General features: G+C 43.5%; 1 protein-coding gene across 1 annotated transcript in view; it reads right to left on the bottom strand.

Annotated features, from left to right (window-relative positions):
• Positions 1-18929, bottom strand: part of usp3 (ubiquitin specific peptidase 3) — a 232318-nt gene that overhangs the window by 47358 nt on the left and 166031 nt on the right. The window contains exons 10-12 of the mRNA XM_043680112.1: positions 12967-13113; positions 12703-12809; positions 12546-12626 (exon numbers count right to left, since the gene is read on the bottom strand). Coding sequence (XP_043536047.1) covers positions 12546-12626; positions 12703-12809; positions 12967-13113 — 335 coding nt within the window. The remainder of the gene's footprint in view (positions 1-12545; positions 12627-12702; positions 12810-12966; positions 13114-18929) is intronic.

Below are 18929 nucleotides of genomic sequence, written 5' to 3'. Positions count from 1 at the left end.
AAGGTGCCGGGAGTGGAGGTTGGGTTGGTGGGGGGTGTGGACTTGACGAGGGAGTCACGGAGGGAGTGGTCTTTTCGGAACGCTGATAGGGGAGGGGAGGGAAATATATCCCTGGTAGTGGGGTCCGTTTGGAGGTGGCGGAAATGACGATGGATGATACGACATATATGGAGGTTGGTGGGGTAGTAGGTGAGGACCAGTGGGGTTCTGTCCTGGTGGCGATTGGAGGGGCGGTGCTCAAGGGCGGAGGAGCGGGAAGAGGAGGAGATGCGGTGGAGAGCATCATCGATCACGTCTGGGGGGAAATTGCGGTCTTTGAAGATCAGAGCTGAAAATATGTTGCTGGAAAAGCGCAGCAGGTCAGGCAGCATCCAAGGAGCACACTAATCACAAATGGTCTGGTGAGTAGTAAATACACATTGGGAAAATGAAGTGCAGACTGGTTGACCACTGCAGAACACCTTTGTTCTGTCCGTAAAAAAAAGACCCTGAGCCTTCAGTTGCTTGCAACTTCAGCATGCCAATTGTTCCCTGGCCAACATCTCTCTCAGGCTCAGTGCCATGTTCCACCGAAGCTCAGTGCAAGCTCGAACCAACACTTTCCACTTGGGGACCCTATAACTTTCTGGATTTAATATAGAATTCAACAATTTTAGAGCTTGAGGCATCTTCTCTTATGTGCTTATCCCAACTGCCATAGACTAGGCCTTGTCATCACACGGACTGCTATTGTCAGCTACTATTAGTATTCATGTACAGCCATTCATTACCCCAGACTGACCTTTACTTTCCCCCTCAACCCCACCACATCATCTGTACCAAGCTTTTCTTAGATACCATCGGTTCTGAAAAAGGGTTACTTGACCCGAACAGTTAATTCTGATTTTTCTCCAAAGGTGCTGCCAGAACTGCTAAGTTGTTACAGCAATTTCTGTTTTTGTTACATCCTAACTCACACTGGCATGGGCTGTGATAAAAGGTTGTTGGGATAACAAGCAAAATAATGCAGATAATGGAAATCTGAAATGAAAGAGAACATTGGAAACAATCAACACTTCAGGAAACATTTGTGGAGACATAATTGTAGAACCTTTATAAGGTCAATCCTCAACCTGCCAAGCTCCAATGAAAATAGTCCCAGCCTATCCACTATCTCCTTAACATCCTGCCAAATCGCTTCTGAACCCTCTCTAGTTTAATAATATGTTTACTATATTCTTCCATTTAATAACATACTTCCCTTCCTGGGCTACCAGAATGAGACACAGTATTCTTGAAGAGGCCTCACCAATATCCTGTACAACTTCAAAATGACATCTCAACTCCTTTACTCAAAGGTCTGAGCAATGAAAGCAAGCAGGTTAACTGCCTTCTTAAGCTGTCCTGACTGCACACACAGCTTTCAGCTTCATTACTGTGGTCTAACCAGGGTTTTAGAGAGCTGCAGCAAAACCTCATGGCTCTGAAACTCAATCTTCGTTAATGAAAGTCAAAATGCCGTATGCCTTCTTAACAACAGGATGAATGTAGATGTCTCCAACTTCCTCATTTCCCCTCCCCCCACCTTATTTCAGTTCCAACCCCGGATGCTGCCTGGCCTGCTGTGCTTTTCCAGCACCACACTTTTCAACTCTGGTCTCCAGCATCTGCAGTCCTCACTTTCTCCTAGTTTTTTTCTTAACAACCCTATCAACTTGGGTGGCAACTTTAGGGATCCATGTATGTGGACCCAAAAATCCCACCGTTCCTCCACACTGCCAAGAATCCTGTCTTTAACCCTGTTTGGGCATTCAAATTGGACTTCCGAAATGAATCACTTTGCAGTTATTTAGATTAAACACCATCTGCCACTGGTCAGTCCAGCTCTTCATTCTGTCAATGTCTTGTCGTAGCCTGCAACAGCCCCTCAATACTATCTACAACAGCACTGAACTTTGTGTCATTGGCAAACTTACTAACCCACCGTTCCACTTCATCATCCAAGTAATTTATAAAAACCACAAAGAACAGAAGCCCAAGAACAGTTTGGGCTGCCTTAAAAACTTATCTCGTGAACAGGTGGAGCGCACACAGACTGCTGACTAAGTGAAGTGATATATTTGGACGGTTGCATTAACCAAAACACTACTTAGGTAGTGTCTTCCACCCATCCTCCTCCTCTGACCAAAAAAGAGAGTTCTACGCACTGGATCGGGAAGGTAACTAGTTTTTATTATTTTTTTATTTTTCAGTAGTCTTGTTGGGAATTTAGAATAGTGAGAGTGGAGGTTAGGGCAGTTGCATGTTCCTCCTGCAGAATGTGGGAGGTAAGGGTCACTACTAGTGTCCCTGCTGACTTCATCTGTGGCAAGTGCACCCAACTCCAGCTCCTCGAAAACCGCGTTAGGAAATTGGAGCTGGAGCTGGATGAACCTTGGACCATTCAGGAGGCAGAGGGGGTTACTGAGAAGAATAAGTGAGGTAGTCACACCTCAGGTACAAAAAAAAAGGCAGATGGGTTACAGTCAGGGGACAAAAAGGGAACAGGCAGACAGTGCAGGGATCCCCTGTGGCCATTCCCCTGAATGACAGTTTTGAATACTGTTTGTCGGGGGAATGGCTTACCGGGGTAAGCCATGAGGTACAGCTCTCTGGCACAAAGTCTGTCCCTATTGCTCAGAAGGGAAGTGGGGAGAGGAGCAGAACATTAATCATTGAGGACTCCATAGTTCGAGGAACAGATAGGAGGTTCTGTGGGAACAAAAGAGACTCACGGTTGTGTGTTGCTTCCCAGGTGCCAGGGATCGTGATGTCTCGGATCGTGTTTTCGGGATCCTTGAGGAGCAGGGGAAGCAGCACAAAGTCATGGGTCACATAGGTACTCACGACATAGATAGGAAAAGGGGTGGGGATTTAAGGCAGAAATTCAGGGAGCTGGGGTGGAAACTTAGAGTTAGTACAAACAGAGTTGTTATCTCTGGTTTGTTGCCCATGCCACGTGCTTGCGAGGTGAGGAACAGGGAGAGAGAGGAGTTGAACATGTGGCTACAGGGATGGTGGAGGAGGAGAGTTTTGGATACCTGGATAATTGGGGCTCAAATTGGGGTAGGTGGGACTTCTACAAACAGGATGGTCTACATCTGAACCAGAGAGGGGAAAATTTGGTCATGCTCTTTGGGAGGGTTTAAACTAATTCAGCAGGGGGAACGGGAGCTGGAAGCAGGAAGGTGGTTTGAAATGTGTCTGCTTCTACTTCTGGATGCCAGAAACATCCGGAATAAAATGGGTAAACTTGCAGCATGGGTTGGTACCTGGAACTTTAATGTTGAGAGTATTTCGGAGACATTGATAGAGCAGGGACAGGATTAGTTGCTGCAGGTTCCGGGATTTAGATGTTTCAGTAAGAACAGAGAAGATGGTAAGAGTGGGAGGTGTGACATTGACAGTCAAGGACAGTATTATGGTGGCAGAAAGGATGTTTGAGGACGGGAAATACTTTTGTTTGAGTACTTTAGATGGGTCAGTTTTTGTCCATGTGTGCAGGAGGGTTTCCTGATACAGTAGGTAGACAGGCCAACAAGGGGTGAAGCCACACTGGATTTGGTATTGGGTAATGAACCCAGCCATGTGTTAAATTTGGAGGTAGGTGAGCACTTTGTTGATAGTGACCACAATTCGGTTATGTTTACTTTAGCAGTGGAAAGTGATAGGTATATAGAACATAGGACAATACAGCGAAGAACAGGCCCTTCGGCCCTTGATGTTGCGCCGACCTGTGGACTTTTCTCAACTCGTCCCCCTACACTATCCCAAATACATCCATGAGCTTATCTAAGGATTGTTTAAATCTCCCTAATGTGGCTGAGTTGACTACCTTCGCAGGTAGTCGCCCTTACCACTCTCTGTGTAAAGAACTTGCCTCTGACATCAGTCTTAAGTCTATCACCCCTCAATTTGTAGTTATGCTCTCTTGTACAAGCTGATGTCATCATCCTAGGAAAATGTCTTTCACTGTCTACCCTACCTAATCCTCTGATCATCTTGTATGTCTCTATCAAGTGCCCCCTTAGCCTCCTTCCTTCCAATGAGAAAAGACCCAAGTCTCTTAGCCTTTCCTCAAAAGACCTTCCCTCCAGACCAGGCAACAACCTGGTAAATCTCCTCTGCACCTTTTCCAATGCTTCCACTTCCTTTTTGTAATGGGACAACCAGAACCGTACACAATATTCCAAGTGTGGCCGCACCAGCGTTTTGTATAGTTGCAGCATTATATTGCGTTATATTGGAACTCAATCCCTCTACCAATGAAACCTAACACACCATATGCCTTCTTAACAGCACTATCCACCTGGGTGGCAACTTTCAGGGATCTATGCACATGGATTCCAAGATCCCTCTGCACATCTACACTACCAAGAATCTTTCCATTGACCAAGTACTCTGCCATCCTGTTATTCTTCCCAAAGTGCATCACCTCACATTTAGCTGCATTGAACTCCATTTACCACCTGTCAGCCCAATTCTGCAGTTTATCCAAATCCCCCTGCAACCTGTAACATTCTTCCAAACTGTCCACTACTCCACCGACTTAAGTGTTGTCTGCAAATTTACTAATCCATCCACTAATGCTTGCGTCTAAGTCATTTATAAAAATGACAAACAGCAGTGGTCCCAAAACAGATCCTTGTGGAACACCACCAGTAACTGGACTCCAGACTAAATATTTTCCATCAACCACAACTCACTGCCTTCTTCCAGAAAGCCAGTTTCTAATCCAAACTGCTGAATCACCTTCAATTCCATGCCTCTGCATTTTCTCCATCAACCTACCATGTGGAACCTTATCAAAGGCTTTATTGAAGTCCAAGTATACCACGTCAACTGCCCTACCCTCATCTACATGCTTGGTCACCTTCTCAAAAAACTCAATGACGTTTGTGAGACATGACCTGCCCTTGATGAAACCATGTTGACTATCTGAAATCAAATTCTTGCTTGCAAGATGACTATAAATGTTACGTCTTATAATCCTTTCCAAAACTTTTCCTACAACAGAAGTAAGGCTCACTGGTCTATAATTATCTGGGTCATCTCTGCTGCCCTTCTTGAGCAAGGGCACAACATTTGCAATCCTGCAGTCCTCAGGTACTAAACCCATAGACAATGACGACTCAAATATCAAAGCTAAAGGCTCTGCTATCTCCTCCCTAGCTTTCCAGAGAATCCTTGGATAAATCCCATCCGTCCCAGAGGACTTGTCTGCTTTCACTCCTAGAATTGATAACACCTGTGCGTAACTAACCTGAATTCTTTCTAGTCTAATATCTCATACCTCATTTTTCTCCTCTACAATATTCTCCTTTTCCTGAGTAAACACCAATGAGAAATGTTCATTTAGCACCTCTCTGATCTCCACAGGATCCACACTCAACTTCCGTTTTTGAATGGCCCTATTCCTACCCTAATCAACCTTTTATTCCTCACATACCTATAGAAAGCTTGAGGGTTCGCCTATATTCTATTTGCTAAAGACTGCTCGTGTCCTCTCTTTGCTCTTCTTAACTCTCTCATTAAATCTTTCCTAGCTGATCTGTAACTCTCAATCGCCTCATCTGTACCATCTTGCCTCATCAATACATAAGCTTCTTTCTTCTTCTTAACAAGAGATGCAATTTCTGTAGTAAACCATGGTTCCCTTACCTTATCACTTCCTCCCTGCCTGACAAGAACATACCTATCAAGGACACGTTACATCTGTTCCTTAAATTAGCTCCACATTTCGATTGTCTGCATCCCCTGCATTTTGCTACCCCATTCTATACATCCTAAATCTTACCTAATCGCATTATAATTGCCCTTGCCCCATTAATAACTCTTGACCTGTGGCATGTACCGATCCCTTTCCATTGCTAAACTAAATGGTCACTCTCTCCAAAGTGATCACCTACAATTAAATCAAACACCTGGCCTGGTTCGTTACCAAGCACCAGATCCAGTGGGGCCTCCCCTCTCGTCGGCCCTTCGACATACTGTATCAGGAAACCCTCCTGCACACATTGGACAAAAACTGATCCATCTGTTCTAGAGTTATAACATTTCCAATCAATGTTGGGGAAGTTGAAGTCCCCCATAATGACCACCCTGTTCCTTTTACTCCTGCCTAGGATAATGTTGCTAATCCTCTCTTCCACCTCCCTGGATAAGAGTTATAGCTGGGGGAAAGGCAATTATGATCTGATTGGCAAAATTTAGGATGCATTGGATAGAAAAGGAAACTGCAGGCGATGGGCACAATTGAAGCATGGAGCTTATTCAAGGAACAGCTACTGTGTTTCATTGATAAGTATGTACTTGTCAGGCAGAGAGGAAGTGGTTGAACGAAGGAGCTGTGGTTTACTAAAGAAGTTGAATCTCTTGTCAAGAGGAAGGCGGCGGCTTATGTTAGGATGAGATGTGAAGGCTCAGTTAGGGTGCTTGAGAGTTACAAGTTAGTGAAGAAAGACATAAAGAGAGAGCTAAGAAGAGCCAGGAGGGGATATGGGAAGTCATTGGCAGGTAGGATCAAGGAAATTCCCAAAGCTTTTTATAGGTAGATCAGGAATAAAAGAATGACTAGAGTAAGATTAGGGTGAAACAAGGACAGTAGTGGGAAGTTGTGCACAGAGTCCGAGGAGATAGGGCAAGTGCTAAATGAATAGATTGAGGTTAACAAGGGGGAGCTGTTAGCAATTCTGGAAAGTGTGAAAATAGATTAAGTTTCCTGGGCTGGATGGGATTCTCTGGGAAGCAAGGGTGGAGATTGTAGAGCCTTTGGCTTTGATCTTTATGTCGTCATTGTCCACAGGAATAGTGCCAGAAGACTAGATGATAGCAAGTGTTGCCCCATTGTTCAAGAAGGGGAGTAGAGACAACCCTGGTAAGTATAGCCTTTCTTCAATTGTCGATAAAGTGTTGGAAAAGGTGATAAGAGATAGGATTTATAATCATCTAGAAAGGATTAAGTTGATTAGGGATAATCAACACGGTTTTGTGAAGGGTAGGTTGTGCCTCACAAACCTTATTGAGTTCTTGAGATAAGGGGTGGATGAGGATAAAGTGGTTGATGTGGTACGTATAAATTTCAGTAAGGCTTTTGGTAAGGCCCTCCACGGTACGCTATTGCACAAAATCTGTATAGGATTGAGGGCGATCTAGCAGTTTGGATCAGAAATTGGCTAGCTGTAAGAGGACAGAGGGTGGTGGTTGATGGTCATCCTGTTACTAGTGGTGTACCACAAGGATCTCTTTTGGTGCCACTGCTGTTTGTCATTTTGATAAATGACCTGGACGAGGGCGTAGAAGGATGAGTTAGTAAATTTGCAGATGAAACTAAGGTCGGTGGAGATGTGGATAGTGCTGAAGGGTGTTGCAGGTTATAGAGGGGCATAGAAAAGCTGCAAAGCTGGGCTGAGAGTTGGCAATTGGAGTTTAATGTGGAAAGGTGTGAGGTGATTCACTTTGGAAGTAGTACAGGAATAAAGAGTACTGGGTTAATGGTAAGATTCTTGGTAGTGTACATGAGCAGAGGGATCTTGGTGTCCATGTACATAGATTCCTGAAAGTTGCCACACAGGATGATAGGGTTATTAAGAAAGCATACAGTGTGTTAGCTTTTATTGGTGGAGGGATTGAGTTTCGGAGCCATGAGGTCATGTTGCAGCTGTGCAAATCCAAGGTGGGGCCACACTTGGAGTATTGTGTACAGTTCTGGTCACTGCATTATAGGAAGAATATGGAAGATTTAGAAAGGTTGCAGAGAGGATTTACTAGAATGTTGCCTGGTATGGAGGGAAGGTCTTATGAGGAAAGGCTGAGGGATTTGAGGCTGTTTTTTGTTAGAGAGAAGAAGGACGAAAGGTGACTTAGTTGAGACATATAAAATAATCAGAATTAGATAGGTGGACAGTGAGAGCCTTTTTCCTCTGATAGTGATGGCTTGCACATAGCTTTAAATTGAGGGGTGATAGATATAGGACATATGTCAGGGGTAGTTTCTTTACTCAGAGTGGTAGGGGTGTGGAATAACCTGCCTGCAACAGTAGTAGACTCACCAACATTAAGGGTATGTAAATGGTCATTGCATAAATACATGGATGAAAATGGAATAGTGTCGGTTAGATGGGCTTCAGATTGGTTTCACAGGTCGGCGCAACATCGACGGCAGGAGTACCTGTACTACGCCATAATGTTCTATGTAACAGATCCCTGCAGGACACCACTGGTCACCGACCTCCAGGTGGTATACTTTCCATCCATTACCACTCACTGTCTTCTTTCAGCCAGCCAATTCTGCATCCAGACAGGAAAATTTCCCTATATCCCATGCCTCATAACTTTCTGAATTAATATATCAAATGCCTTACTGAAATCCATATACACCACACCCACTGCTCGCCCTTTGTCAAGTTGTCACGTCACATCCTCAAAGAATACAATAAGGCTTATGAGGCATGACCCGCCCCTCACAAAAACATGCTGACTATCCTTCATCAAACGATGTTTTTCCAAATAGTCATAAATCCTCTCTCTCAGAATCCTTTCCAGTATCTTACTTACCATAGCTGTAACTTCCAGGGATTTCCTTATTCCCTTTCTTGAACACAGGAACAATATTTGCCTCCGTCCAATTGTCTAGTACTATTCTCGTGGAGAGTGAGGGTGCAAAGATCATCAACCAGAGGTGCAGCAATCTCATTCCTCACTTCCCATAGTGACCTTGGATATATCTGGTCCAGCCCTGGAGACTTATCTATCTTGATGCTTCCCAGAATTTCCAGCATATCCACTTCTTTAATATCCATCTATTCAAACCTACTAACCTGGTCCACAGTGTTCTCACTTTCAACAAGGTGAATACTGTAGGGCCTCCCCAGCTCTTCAGACTCCAGGCACATGTTCCCTCCTCTATGCTTGATTGACTCTGCTCTCTCTGATCATTCTCTTATTCCTCACCTATGTGTAGAATGCCTTTGGGCTTTCCCTAATCCTTCCTGCCAAGGTTTTCTCATGCCCCCTCCTAACTCTCCTCAGTCCATTTTTGAGTTATTTCCTAGCTACCCTGTAATCCTCTAAAGCTGTGCCAGATTCTTGCTTCCTCAACCTTAAGTAAGCTTCCTTCTTCCACTTGACAACAAGCTCCTCTTCTCTTGTCAGCCAAGATCCATTACCTTACTATTCCTTGCGTGTCTCAGTGGGATAATGTTAGCAAACACTCGCAAAAAGTGCTCCTTAAACAGCCTTCACATTTCTGTTGTGCATTTCCCGTAGAACTGTTCCCAATTTATACTCCACCACTCCTGTCTAATAGCAGTATAATTACCCCTTCCCCAATTAAATACCTTCCCATACTGTTTGTTCCTATCCCTCTCCATGGCTATCGTAAAGTTGAGGCAGTTGTGGTCACTGTCACAAAAATGCTCTCCCACAGAGATCTGACACTTGGCCTGGTACGATGCCTCGCACCAAATCCAATATGGCCTCCCCGCCATTTGGCCTATCTACGTATTGAGTCAGGAATCCTTCCTGGACACACGTGACGAAATTGGTTCCATCCAGACACGATGATTGGTGGAGTAGCAGAAAGCATAAGGGACTGTCGAAGAATACAGCAGGATATAGATAGACTGGAGAGTTGGGCGGAAAAGTGGCAGATGGAGTTCAATCCAGACAAATGTGAGGTGATGCATTTAGGCAAGTCTAATTCTAGAACGAATTATACAATGAACGGAAGAGCCTTGGGAAAAGTTGATGGGCAGAGAGATCTGGGAGTTCAGGTCCACTGTACCCTCAAAGTTGCTGCACAGGTGGATAGAGTGGTCAAGAAGGCATATAGTATGCCTGCCTTCATTGGACAGGGTATTGAGTATAAGAGCTGACAAGTCATGTTAAAATTGTACAAGACATTGGTTTGGCCTCATTTAGAATACTGTGTACAGTTCTTGGTGCCACATTACCAAAAGGATGTGGATGGTTTGGAGAGGGTGCAGAGAAGTTTATGAGGATGTTGCCTGGCATGGAACGTGCTAGCTATGAGGAGAGGTTGAGTAGGTTAGGTTTGTTTTCATTAGAAAAAAGGAGATTGAGGGGGGACCTGATTGAGGTTTACAAAATCATGAAGGATATAGACAGGGTGGATAGAGATAAGCTTCTTCCCAGGGTGAAGGATTCAATAATGAGAGGTCACGCTTTCAAGGTGAGAGGTGAAAAGTTTAAGGGGGATACCCGTGGCAAGTACTTCACACAGAGGGTGGTGGGTGTCTGAAATGTGTTGCCAGCAAAGGTGATTCATTTAGGCAAGTCTAATTCTAGGAGTAGATTCATTTAAGATGTGTCTGGACAGATGCATGAGTAGGTGGGGAGCAGAGAGATACTTAGCAACTAGGTGACAGGTTTAGACAGTAGACTTGGATCGGCTCAGGCTTGGAGGGCCAAAGGGCCTGTTCCTGGGCTGTAAATTTTCTTTGTTCTTTGTTCAGACCATCTGCATTAAGGAAATGCCAATCAATATTGAGGAAGTTGAACTCACCATAACAACAACTCTGTTACATCTGCACCTTTCCAAGATCTGCTATCCAATCTGTTCTTCCATCTCTCTGCTGCTATTGCAGGGGTCTATAGAAAATACCCAATAAAGTGACTACTCCTTCCCTGCTACTAACTTCATCTTATACTGACTCAGTCTGCTGTACAAACTCCAGCAGCGGCTTTCACTCAAATTAGGAGGAGGTTCAATAGCTGAGTGAGGAGGGAATGAGTACTTGAGAGTGAGTGAAGAGGGAGGGGAGAGAGGGACGAGGAGTGAGTGAGAATCAAGGAGTGAGGGAAGGACTTGGAGTGCAATGGAATGAGCTATTTGGGACTGGGATGAAGTGGGAGTGGGAATGTAGTAGTGCCTGGGAATGTGTGAAGGACAAACTGGGAGTGAATGGGAAGGAAGGAGGAACTGGAAGTGAATGGAAATGAAAATATAAGTGGGAACAAGTGAGTGACTGGATGTGAGAGACGGTGGGACTGGCAGTGAGTGAGGGAGGGAGGGATGGGGATAAGCAAATGCGTGAGGGAGGGACTAGTAGTCAGTGACCGGGAATGAGTGAGTGGGAGGGAGTGAAGGAGTGACTGGAAACGAGGGACTCAAGCACCAATTAAATCCTGTAATCCCATGCAAAAAGAAATTGTAACATGACTGTTTCACACATTTTAAAGACACCAGAAGGACCATAATATTATTTGTAATACTTATAATAATAAATTGATAAATGGTAATAATAAATTGATTCTGCAGCTTGGCTTGAAAGTGTCACAATGAGCTAGTTGAATCAATCATGTCATAATTTATAATAAATTTGTGGCAACAAACTGTTTATTGAGCCTACTGCAGGAAAGTGGGACGAGTGTCGGTAGCAGTATATATTTGTAGTGCAGATTTGATTAAAAACTGAACAGTCAAAAATAGTAAATGTTAGGCAGAGATTTAAAATTCAAAGATCACAAAGCAAAATCTGGCAATAGTGAACAAAACAAGCTACTCAAAACATTTTCTCAATTTTTTCAGCTGAGACTTTTTCTTCAGTCATTACTAATATACCAATAAACAATGTATGAGGGCATAAACAAAAGATCCCCAGTGAGAATCTAACCATTGCCCATTCACAATCACTGGCATTACCATCGCCAAAGCCCCCACTAACGAAATCCTAGGGTGGGGTTGGGGTTTACCACTGGTCAGCAACTGAATCAAGCTGGCCATATAAATACTGGCCTCAATGGTTTAGGAATTCTGCAATGAACAAGTCACCTCCTGAATCCCCAAAACACATGTCAAGAACTTACTGGAATAGTCCCCACTTGCCTGAATTGATACAGTTCCAACAAAACTCGTCAAGTAGTCTGCTTCATTATCACTTTATCCACCACCTTTAACATGCACTCCCTCTACCAATGCTCCTTTAACAGCATGATCTCTAATAACTAGAAACACAAGCACAGGAATACCAACACCTGGAGGTCTCCTAAATAACATCATCATTCTTTCACGGTCACCGAATCAAAGCTTTGGAGCTCCTTCACTAACAACAACGTCAAAGTCCCTACATGCCAAGCACTGCAGCAGTTCATGACGGCAGTTCACCACCAGCCTTTACTGCCACACCCAATAAATGAATGTAAAAAATAATTTGCAGAACATATTTCAATTTGGAGTGAAGTATACAATCATGGTCAGTCAAAGATCTAAGGCTTGAGTTAGCTTTCCATCCATTTTTATTATATGGCTCAGAAAAGTGACACAGCAGGTCTGTTATTCCTCAGAGTGGGGTCGGAAATACTATTTACAACTGATCTCTGTTTTAACATAGGAAACATCAGAGAATGAAATATTTATTTAAGATGAGACAAGTTAAGCACATCTTGCTGGTGTGGCATTTTTCCTCTTCTTTATTTGAGGTTACTTTTAGTAGTCTGATCATCGATATTTTAAACTCCCTTTGTATTTTCCAAATATGTAAACATGAAATTGAACAAAACCTTACCACGTAAAGTACATACTGGTCCATTGTCCTGGTTCTTGGATCGCTTGTTTCTGAACTGACTTGGGATATCTAATGAAAGATCTTGGGGGGGGAAAAAACATGGTTAAGAGTACAATAAATCCCTATCTGAGAAATATTTTAAACCAAAAATACTTACCAAGGAATGGATCAAACTTTCTGGATTCAGTACCACAAATTAAACAGTTTACTTCATTCTGAAGTATTCCTCCAAATATGTTTGTGACAATTGTTGAAACACCATTTCTGAAAGAGATCAAAATATCATCAATCACAGTAAAATTTCAAAGAGACAGCATGATTGTCAAATAACTGATGATTATACACTTCAGCAATGATAGTTAAGACATAGAAGCAGCATTTTATATATTTCCAATACATTTTAACTGAATTAGAGACTTACACGCAGCATTTACTGGATGAGGAGATGCTTGAGCTGTCTGGTGTGATAAATGAAGTCGTCATACCATTGTAGCTTCGCTGAAGTTCCAAGTGGAGATGGTCTAACAAGTATCGCATAAATTCATGAGCATCTTGTTGCTGATATCCTCTGCAAAGGGAGACAGGAAGCACTGTTTAATCTTTTGAGGCACAGAATATCATTTAAAACCATTTTATTTTTTCCATTCCATATTGCTTGGACCACTTTACCTCTTATAATATTCCTAATGAGGGAGTTGTAATTTGTTGAATACATGTAATAAATGGTAAATGTAAATGTCAGTGTTTTCGAACTGCTCGCTTTTGGTGTGAAACTTTGATGCTATGAAATAATATATCTTACTGATTTGGAACTCATCACTATTAACTGTAGCTGGGTCCAAAGCCTGGAACTCCCTCCCTACTAACACTGTGATTATACCTATATTGTATATTCAGCAGTAGTTCAAGAAGGCAGCTCACATTACCTTCTCAACAGCAATTAGGGTTGGATAACAAAAGTTGGCCTTCCCAGCAATATTCATAAAAATCATGCATTATGTTGTGTGCAAGAATTTTTTTTTAAAAATAGTGCATTATGTTGTATCTTATAAATCATATTCGAGGGATGACATGGGAAGGGAAAACACATTTTGAAAGGTACAAGCAAAGCTTTGGGAATTAGTTGCTGAGCTTGCAGCTGGACTAAGACATGGAATGTTAATTTATTTATTTTTGTATATATTCAGATGTGGATGTCACTAGCTAGCCAGCATTCATTTATAATTGTCCAGAGGGCAGTTGAGTGTGAACCACATTGCTGGGGTCTGGACTCACATGTAGGCCAGAGCAGGTAAGGAAGGCAGTTTTCTTTCCTAAAGGACATTAGTGAACCAGATGAGATTTCCTGACAACTGACAATGGTTTCATGATCATTATCAGACCTTTAATTTCAGTCTTTTATTGAAATCAAATACCATGATCTACCATGGCAGGATTTAAATCCAGGCTCCCAGTATTTCAACTGGGTCTCCAGATTAAGTTAGATGAGATTAGATTACTTACAGTGTGGAAACAGGCCCTTTGGCCCAACAAGTGCACACCGACCCGCCGAAGCGCAACCCACCCATTCCCCTACATTTACCCCTTTACCTAACTCTAGGGGCAATTTAGCATGGCCAATTCACCTGACCTGCACATCTTTGGACTGTGGGAGGAAACCGGAGCACCCGGAGAAAACCCACGCAGACACGGGGAGAATGTGCAAACTCCACACAGTCAGTCGCCTGAATCGGGAATTGAACCCGGGTCTCTGGCGTTGAGGGGCAGCAATGCTAACCACCCTCGGAAGTTAATTCCTTGTAGATGACTACTCTCACACATTTGCTCCGTAAGCTGTTCTGTCCACGTGTCTTCTGTTTGCTTGACACATTCATAGGGTGAAGGAGTCATTGATGAGGACAGCATTTTTGTTGATCCCTAATTGCCTAGAGGGCAGTTAGGAGTCAATCACATTGCTGTGGGTCTGGATTCACACATAGGCCAGACCAGGTCATGAAAGCAGTTTCCTTCCCTAAAGGGCATTAGTGAACTAGATGAGTTTTTTCAAAAATTGACAATGGATTTATGATCATCATTAGACACTTAATTCCAGATTTTGTTTTACTCAATTCAAATTCCAACATCTGACATGGTGGGATTCAAACTCTGGTCCCCAGGACATTTGCTGGGTCTCTGGATTAATAGTCCAGCGATAACACCACTCAGCTGTCATCACTTTGCCATGACTGAGAATATCCACTCATGTGAATTTTAGTGCTTGCCTCCAGTCTTATTTTCCAAGGTAGAACCTCGGATACTTTAAAATAGACTAGCTGCTCATCTTTTGCTTTTTTGTTAATGGGAACTCATTTTGCCAAGATCCTTCACAAAACTCTACACTTGCTGTCTTATCAGTCATCTCAAGTTTAAAAAGATGCTCCATCTGATCTTTCCCTCTTCCCAACATGGCACTGAGATAGAATATGCTTTTTAGTATCTTGGACAATTTGGACAACTAGAGTGGTCTATCAACAAACATTTTAAACCTCAACTCTGGATTCAATTCCTGTTGCTTCATAAAACATTACAACTGGAGCAAAATGTACCTACAACACATAGTACGTGTTGCAAACATCCATCATATCCTTGTGCATGTTTTTCGTCAAATATCAACTTTCAAGTCTATTAATAATACTATTAGGCCATTGCCTAGTAGTAAGAATTATCTGACAACGAATAAGGTGAAACAAGCCATGTGAAGAGGTCAGATTTCTTCAACTGTAACATTCTTCCTCAAATGTAAAATGGGTGTATCATAATTTTATAGACTATAGAAGAACGGGGCCTGAATGGAGGTCATTCAGAGTTTTGGTGAAAGCATAGCAGAGTGAACCTGGGAGTAAACAGCAGCAGGAGCCTCCAGATGAATACTGAGGAGTGGGACCTAGACTAAGGTCAGTCAGAGCAGCAGCAGGAGTGGAGTTGCATGGAGAAGTGAAGCACCGGATGTGATGTCAGGGATCAAAAACTGATGTAGGCTTGCTGCTGAGGAACGAAGTCGAGAGACTAAGTGAGTCATACCCAGAGGGACTTATAAAGTATACGGTTTGTAGTTTGTTAGGAATAGAGAGCAAGAGTGGGAATCTTGATTTTGGTGAGTAGTGGGTAAGGTTATGTAATTGGCTTATTGTCTGCAGTTACTAAGGTTCACAACATCAGGAGAGCTCAGTCGGAAGGAATACTGCTCATACAATACATGGCAAGTCAGGGACACTTCCAGCATCAATGGTGATCATGCATGCAGGAAGTGTGTTCAGGTGCAGCTCCGGATTTGCTGCATGGATTGGCTGGAGCTGCAGATGAACTCACAATGGAGCATCGACGAGGCCGAGAACATAATGAATAACATGATGTGGTTGGTCACATCACAAGTAAGGGCTACAAAGTCAGAAAAGTGTTGACTGACTACCGAGGAAGATAAGGAAGCATAGGCAGGCAGTGTAGGTGTCTCTTGTGGCCACTTCTTCTCAAACATACTGTTAGGGGGGTGGATTCTCAAAGGAAAGCAACAGCAGCAGCCAGATTAGTGGCACCACAAATGGCTTTATTGTACAGCAGAAGCAGGAAGGGTTAAAGTTTAAGTGAGCAGTAGTGATAGGGAATCTATAGTTAGAGCACAGACAGTCGTTTCTGCGGCTGTGAGTGAGACTCCAGGATGGAGTGTTGCCTCCCTGGTACCAGGGTCAAGGATATCTCTGAGTGGGAGTAGGATATTCTGAAAGTGAGAATGAGCAGCCAGAGGTCATTATCCATATTGATACTAATGAAGCTGGCAGAAAGAGAGATGAGGTCTTGCAAAGAGATTTTAGGGAATGAGGGAGGAAGTTGAAAAGCAAGACCTTCATGACTATAATCTCAGGAAAAGAGAGATGGGGATTTAAGGCTGAAATTCAGGGAGCTAGGATGAAAGCTTAGAGCTAGGACGAACAGAGTTGTTGTCTCTGGTTTGTTGCCAGTGCCACGTGCTAGTGAGGCGAGGAATAGGGAGAGAGAGGAGTTGAACACGTGGCTACAGGGATGGTGCAGGAGGGAGGGTTTTGGATTCTTGGATAAGTGGGGCTCTTTCTGGGGTAGATGGGACCTCTACAAGCAGAGGTCTTCATCTGAACCAGAGGGGTACCAATATCCCGGGGGGGCTGAAATTCGCTAAGGCTATTGGGGTGGGTTTAAACTAATCCAGCAGGGGGATGGGAACCAAAATTGTAGTTCGAGTATAGAAAAGGTTGAGAGTAGGGAGGTCCGAAATCAAGTTTCAGGGACACAAGATGGCACCAGCAAGCAAGAAGTTGATTTGAAGTGTGTCTACTTCAATGTGAGGAGCATCAAAAATAAAGTGAGTGAACTGGCAGCGTGGGTTGGTACCTGGGACTTTGATGTTGTGGCCATTTCGGAGACATGGATAGAGCAGGGACAATAGAGCAGGGACAGGAATGGTTGTTGCAGGTTCCAGGATTTAGATGTTTCAGTAAGAACAGAGAGGATGGTAAAAGAGGGGGAAGTGTGGCATTGTTGGTCAAGGACAGTATTACAGTTGCAGAAAGGATGTTTGGGGACTCGTCAACTGAGGCAGTATGGGCTGAAGTTAGAAACAGGAAAGGAGGTCACCCTGTTGGGAGATTTCTATAGGCCTCCAAATAGTTCCAGAGATGTAGAGGAAAGGATAGCAAAGATGATTCTCCATAGGAGTGAGAGAGACAGGGTAGTTGTCATGGGGACTTCAACTGTCCAAATATTGACTGGGAACACTGTAGTACGAGTACTATAGATGGGTCAGTTTTTGTCCAATGTGTGCAGGAGGGCTTCCTGACACAGTATGTAGACAGGCCAACAAGGGGCAAAGCCACATTAGATTTGGTACTGGGTAATGGTACAGGTGTTAGACATGGAAGTAGGTGAGCACTTTGGTGATAGCGATCACAATTCTGTTAAGTTTACTATTGTGATAGAAAGGGATAGGTGTACACCACTGGGCAAGAGTTACAGCTGGGGGAAAGGCAATTACGATGCAATTAGGCAAGATTTAGGAAGCATAGGATGGGGAAGGAAACTGCAGGGGATGGGCACATTAGAAATGTGGAGCTTATTCAAGGAAAAGCTCCAGTGTGTCCTAGATAAGTATGTACTTGTCAGGCAGGGAGGAAGCTGTAGAGTGCAGGAGCCATGGCTTACAGTGGAAGTGGAATAAATAAAATCACACCTCCAATCCCGCTGTCTGTGTTCATTAAACTAGCATTGTCTGCTTTTCCGATTAGACTTACTTGACTTAACCATGACCTTCTCCTCAATCACTCCATGTGCTGGTATTTTACTGTTTCTCAACCAAAACCTCCACCCCCACAAAAAAAATGTACACTTGTTCAAACCCTCCCAAATGGCATGAGCAAACCTCTGTGAGGATAGTAGTGCCGCTCCAGTTTAGGTGTACCCCTGACCTTCTTTTACAGGTTCCTCCTGCCCTGGAAGAGATCCCAATAATCCAGATATCTGAACTCCTCCCTCCTACACCAGCTCTTTAACCACTCCTTGAACTGTCTTACCTTCCTAATTCTGGTCTCAGTAGCATGTGTCACAAGGAGTTTTAGAACATAGAGCAGTACAGGCCCTTTGGCCCTTGATGTTGCACCGACCTGTCATACCAATCTGAAGCCCATCTAACCTACATTATTCCATGTACGTCCATATGCTTGTCCAATGATATCTTAAATGTACTTAAAGTTGGCGAATCTACTACCGTTGCAGGCAAAGCATTCTGTTTGAGTAAAGAAACTACCTCTGACATCTGTCCTACATTTATCACCTCTCAATTTAAAGCTATGCCCCCTTGTGCTCGCCGTCACCATACTTGGAAAAAGGCTAGCCTCCAGTCCCTCAGCCTTTCCTCGTAAGACCTCTCCTCCATACCAGGCAACATCCTAGTAAATCTCCTCTGCACCCTTTCCAAAGCTTCCACATCCTTCTTATAATGCGGTGACCAGATCTGTGCACAATACTCCAAGTGCATTCGCACCAGAGTTTTGTATAGCTGTAGCATAACCTCATGGTTCAGGAACTCGTTCCCTCTATTAATAAAAGCTAAAACACTGTATGCCTTCTTAACAACCCTGTCAACCTGGGTGGCAACTTTCAAGGATCTGTGTACCTGGACACCGAGATCTCTCTGCTCATCTACACTACCAAGAATCTTACCATTAGCCCAGTACTTTGCATTCCGGTTACTCCGACCAAAGTGAATCACCTCACACTTGGCCGCATTAAACTCCATTTGCCACCTCTCAGCCCAGCTCTACAGCTTATCTATGTCTCTCTGTAACCTACAACATCCGTCGTCACTATCCACAACTCCAC

This window comes from Chiloscyllium plagiosum, chromosome 40 (assembly GCF_004010195.1).
Source record: "Chiloscyllium plagiosum isolate BGI_BamShark_2017 chromosome 40, ASM401019v2, whole genome shotgun sequence".
Lineage (NCBI taxonomy): Eukaryota > Metazoa > Chordata > Chondrichthyes > Orectolobiformes > Hemiscylliidae > Chiloscyllium > Chiloscyllium plagiosum.
This window is presented reverse-complemented; position numbering and strand designations above follow the sequence as displayed.